The sequence below is a fragment of the Bison bison genome, unplaced genomic scaffold (assembly GCF_000754665.1).
Source record: "Bison bison bison isolate TAMUID 2011002044 unplaced genomic scaffold, Bison_UMD1.0 scf7180017863415, whole genome shotgun sequence".
Classification (NCBI taxonomy): domain Eukaryota; kingdom Metazoa; phylum Chordata; class Mammalia; order Artiodactyla; family Bovidae; genus Bison; species Bison bison.
The window spans coordinates 322,632-327,903 of NW_011493987.1; the positions used below are offsets into that span (position 1 = coordinate 322,632).

The following is a 5,272-nucleotide window of genomic DNA, read 5'->3' on the forward strand; positions in this document are numbered from 1 at the left end:
GAAGCGACTTAGCAGCAGCAGCAGCACTCTAACTGGGGCTAAAGGTTAAAGGTGCCTGGTAATCAAAAAATTTTTTCCTTCTTCAATCAGCTCATGAAAATTCAAATACTTCGCCCTTACCAGCTTAATCATTCACAATTAGCTCACAAACAGACCACACGTGGTCACTCCACACACTCTCCCTTTCCCTACTTTACAAGATACACTCATAGTCTAAAAATACCACAAGTAATTTGCTTTAGGAACAAATTTACTGAGGGACAAATAACCATCCACACAGGAAAAAGGAAGTTGGGAAGGCTGGAAATAAATAACAGACATTCAAATTCTTCAAATGGTTCCGAGAGGTGCCTAGTTTTCCTAAGAGTCTCATTCCAGAGTCAGAAATTTGTTGGAATGTGTCAGAAAATTATTGGAGTGTGAAAAGATGGTATATGAGACTCCTCCATCAGAATCCAAAAGAGATGATCACTTACATTCAGGTCCAGTCAATTCAGGAATCATAACCATGTTTGAAGATGAGGGCAACAAAATTCATCTTAGAGGCACCCTAGAACCGTCCAGCTCCACATAAGATTAATCTACTTCTTCAATTGTGGGGCCTGTTGCAGCCCTTCCAGGTGTATACCCTGTTCCACAGGAAGGCCCAGTGCATCCTCCCTGATAGAGTTTTGTGATGATTGGGTTACACACTTGCTCCAATTCCTTTCTCTTATGATCAAACTCATCTTTCTCAGCCAGTTGATTGGCCTCCAGCCACGAAAGGACCTCATTGCATTTACTCAGTATTTTCTTTTTATCAGACTCACTAATCTTGCCCTGTAGGCCTTCATCACTCACAGCACTCTTCATGTTAAAAGCATAGGATTCTAAGGCATTTTTTGCAGCAATTTTCTCTCTCTGGACCTCATCTTCAGCTTTGTATTTTTCAGCATCCAGAACCATGCGCTCGATCTCTTCCTTGCTCAGCCGGCCCTTGTCATTGGTAATGGTGATCTTGTTGGCCTTGCCTGTGCTCTTGTCCATAGCTGTGACATTGAGAATACCATTGGCATCGATGTCAAAGGTCACCTCAATCTGAGGCACTCCCCTGGGTGCAGGAGGGATTCCAGTCAGATCAAAGCGCCCCAGCAGGTTGTTGTCCCGAGTCATGGCCCTCTCGCCCTCATACACCTGGATCAGCACGCCCGGCTGATTGTCTGAATAGGTGGTGAAAATCTGTGTCTGCTTTGTGGGGATGGTGGAGTTGCGCTTGATTAATACAGTCATGACTCCCCCTGCAGTCTCCAACCCTAAAGACAGGGGAGCCACGTCCAACAAAAGGAGGTCCTGTACCTTTTCAGACTTATCCCCCATCAAAATGGCTGCCTGAACTGCAGCCCCATAGGCAACTGCCTCATCGGGGTTGATGCTCTTGTTGAGATCACGACCATTAAAGTAGTCCTGCAACAGCCTCTGAACCTTAGGGATTCGCGTAGAGCCCCCTACTAAGACAATGTCATGGATTTTAGCTTTATCCATCTTGGCATCCCGAAGAGCCTTCTCCACAGGCTCCAGGGTGCCCCTAAACAGGTCTGCACACAACTCTTCAAACCGGGCTCTGGTGATGGATGTGTAGAAGTCAATGCCTTCATAAAGTGAGTCAATTTCCAAGTTGGCCTGGGTGCTAGATGACAGGGTCCTCTTGGCCCTTTCGCAGGCAGTGCGCAACCGCCTCACAGCCCGCTTGTTCTGGCTGATGTCCTTCTTATGTTTCCTCTTGAACTCTTCCACAAAGTGGCTCACAAGCCTGTTGTCAAAATCCTCTCCACCCAAGTGGGTGTCCCCAGCTGTGGCCTTAACCTCAAAAATCCCATCATCTATGGTCAGGACGGACACATCAAATGTGCCTCCACCCAGATCAAAGATCAAGACATGTCGCTCTCCCTGACCTGCTTTATCTAAGCCATAGGCAATGGCAGCAGCAGTGGGTTCATTGATAATTCTTAGCACATTGAGACCTGCGATAACACCCGCATCCTTGGTGGCCTGGCGTTGAGAGTCATTGAAGTAGGCTGGCACAGTGATCACAGCATTGGTGACAGTGTAGCCCAAAAAAGCCTCAGCAGTCTCCTTCATCTTAGTTAGTACCATAGAAGAGATTTCCTCAGGATAAAAAGCTTTCTTTTCCCCTTTGTAGGACACCATTACCTTGGGCTTGCCTCCTTCATTGATTACTTGGAAAGGCCAAAGTTTCATATCTGATTGCACGACAGGATCATTAAATTTTCTGCCTATCAGACGTTTGGCATCAAAGACAGTGTTCTGGGGATTCATGGCTACCTGGTTCTTGGCTGCATCGCCGATGAGCCGCTCAGTATCAGTGAAGGCCACGTAGCTGGGGGTGGTGCGGTTGCCCTGGTCGTTGGCGATGATCTCCACCTTGCCGTGTTGGAACACCCCCACACAGGAGTAGGTGGTGCCCAGGTCGATGCCGATGGCTGTTCCCTTAGCTGCAGCCATGGTTTTCCTAGGCCTGTGGGAAAAGAATGAGATAAAAGTTTTTCAGTGAGAACATTTTTTTATTTTCTTTAAATTTTTATTTATTTTTAACTGTGGTAAAACACACACAACATAAAATTTACCCTCTTAACCAATTTTTGGCATACAATTCAGAAGTAAGTCCACTCACATTGTTGGTCAACAAATGTCCAGAATTTTTATCTTGCAAAACAAATTTTATACCCATTAAACAACTCATTTCCCCTCTTCTCCCAACCCTTGGACCACCACTAGTCTACATTTTTTTTTTTTTGGCCTACTTTTTGTCTCTCAGAATTTGACTCTTCTAAGTACCTCACATGAGTGAAATTATACACTATTTTTCTTTTTGTGACTGGCTTACCTACCATAATATCTTAAAAATTCATCTACTTTACAGCATATGTCATAATTTCTTGCATCTTTACAGCTGAATAACTTTTTCTGTATGTATATACCACATTTGTTTATTCATTCTTTCTGTGGCACTTAAGTGGTTTCCATTTTATGGCTATTATGAATAATCCTGCCATATAATCCCGTACAAATATCTCTTCCAAACAAGGTTTTTGGACAAGACAGAAAAACTCCTAGCTAACAGGAATGAAGAGGGAGGGCAGTAGCATATTGATTTCAATTCCTCACAGGGCCTGACTCCATTGTCCTGTGTCTGTGATAGCTTACTCCTTGAAGGAAAGTTATGACCAACCTAGATAGCATATTCAAAAGCAGAGACATTACTTTGCCAACAAAGGTCCATCTAGTCAAGGCCATGGTTTTTCCTGTGGTCATGTATGGATGTGAGAGTTGGACTGTGAAGAAGGCTGAGCGCCGAAGAATTGATGCTTTTGAACTGTGGTGTTGGAGAAGACTCTTCAGAGTCCCTTGGACTGCAAGGAGATCCAACCAGTCCATTCTGAAGGAGATCAGCCCTGGGATTTCTTTGGAAGGAATGATGCTAAAGCTGAAACTCCAGTACTTTGGCCACCTCATGCGAAGAGTTGACTCATTGAAAAAGACTCTGATGCTGGGAGGGATTGGGGGCAGGAGAAGGGGACGACAGAGGATGAGATGGCTGGATGGCATCACTGACTCGATGGATGTGGGTCTGAGTGAACTCCGGGAGTTGGTGATGGACAGGGGGCGAGTCATGGGGTCGCAAAGAGTAGGACACGACTGAATGAACTGAACTGAATATGGTACAAGTCTCCTGCTGAACTAATTATTTTAAGTTCTAGTCTCCTCAAGAGACATCACTCTCCACAAGTGGGTTTAGCAACCCTGTCGGTCGTCTTTTACCCTCTATTAGGGATTGTTGAGATTTCGGCCAGTCTGAAGAATGCCGCTAAGAACCCAATCAAGCCCTCATGAGTTTTCTCAGGTAAGGTGGTGCTCTCTAAGACTTTCTCTAATCTTCTCAAAAACAGAACTCCTGTTATCTGGAGACAATAACCTACCAGCTCCTTCACTTTTTTTTTTTGGTAGCTCTAAGCAATCCAGCCACGTTTGCGGCCCTTAAAGGATACCCCTTCCCTGACTAACCAATGCCCCCATACCTATATTTAAACAAACTAGAGAAGTTTCCAATACCTCCTCAAACCAGGATCTACTAGTCTTGCCTATTCCCAGCCCATTCCAGTCACAGCACTTGTGACTCACCTAGTGTCCCGCCGCCTTCGATCCAGTTTGATACGGTTCGGATGGGGAGCCCCTATAACTTGGGGCTCCTTCAATAGCCAAACTGCGCAGGCGGTGTCCCCCCACCCCCCACCCGCCCCGCCCTACGACTTTGAGCTGGGTCCAGACCTAGCATCCTAATTCTCTACTAGCCCGTGAGGTCAGAGGCAGCACCTCCATTGTAACGCGACTAGAGCAGGGCGGCGTCAACACCACCGCCCGAAGTCCCGACCCACCAGCCCCTCCTACCGCTTCCCCTCCCATTACCCCTTTCCGAGACAGTGCCAGCCAGCAAGTCCCAGAAGAGTCTGGAGAGTTCTGGGAGGAGTGGCATCCAGGGCGCCGATTGGTCCCAGAAAGCCAGGGGGCAGGACTTGAGGCGAAACCCCTGGAATATTCCCGACCTGGCAGCCCCACTGAACTCGGTCATTGGCTGACGAGGGAAAAGGCGGGGCTTGATGAAGAATTATAAACACAGAGCCGCCCGAGGAGAAACAGCAGCCTGGAGAGAGCTGATAAAACTTGCGGCTTAGTCCGTGAGAACAGCTTCCGCAGACCCGCTATCTCCAAGGACCGCCCCGAGGGGCACCAGAGCTTCACGTCGTTGATCCTGTGGGCCGTTTTCAGGTTTGAAGCTTATCTCGGAGCCGAAAAGGCAGGGCACCGGCATGGCGAAAAACATGGCTATCGGCATCGACCTGGGCACCACCTACTCCTGCGTAGGGGTGTTCCAGCACGGCAAGGTGGAGATCATCGCCAACGACCAGGGCAACCGCACCACCCCCAGCTACGTGGCCTTCACCGATACCGAGCGGCTCATCGGAGATGCGGCCAAGAACCAGGTGGCGCTGAACCCGCAGAACACCGTGTTCGACGCGAAGCGGCTGATCGGCCGCAAGTTCGGAGACCCGGTGGTGCAGTCGGACATGAAGCACTGGCCTTTCCGCGTCATCAACGACGGAGACAAGCCTAAGGTGCAGGTGAGCTACAAAGGGGAGACCAAGGCGTTCTACCCGGAGGAGATCTCGTCGATGGTGCTGACCAAGATGAAGGAGATCGCCGAGGCGTACCTGGG

The 5,272-nt window shown here is 48.2% G+C and overlaps 1 protein-coding gene across 2 annotated transcripts; it reads right to left on the reverse strand.

Annotated features, from left to right (window-relative positions):
- Nucleotides 1–232: 232 nt before the first annotated feature.
- On the reverse strand, nucleotides 233–4,557 carry HSPA1L (heat shock 70kDa protein 1-like). Of its 2 annotated transcripts, none has more exons than XM_010833339.1 (2): nucleotides 4,465–4,557; nucleotides 233–2,515 (listed from the first exon to the last, which is right to left on the reverse strand). In XM_010833339.1, the coding sequence occupies exon 2, from the start codon at nucleotides 2,500–2,502 to the stop codon at nucleotides 577–579; it is 1,926 nt and encodes a 641-aa protein (XP_010831641.1). In that variant the 5' UTR covers nucleotides 2,503–2,515; nucleotides 4,465–4,557; the 3' UTR covers nucleotides 233–576. The 2 variants fall into 2 exon arrangements, with proteins under 2 accessions (XP_010831641.1, XP_010831640.1); XM_010833338.1 differs by having other exon boundaries at nucleotides 4,180–4,557.
- Between the last annotated feature and the right edge of the window lie 715 nt (nucleotides 4,558–5,272).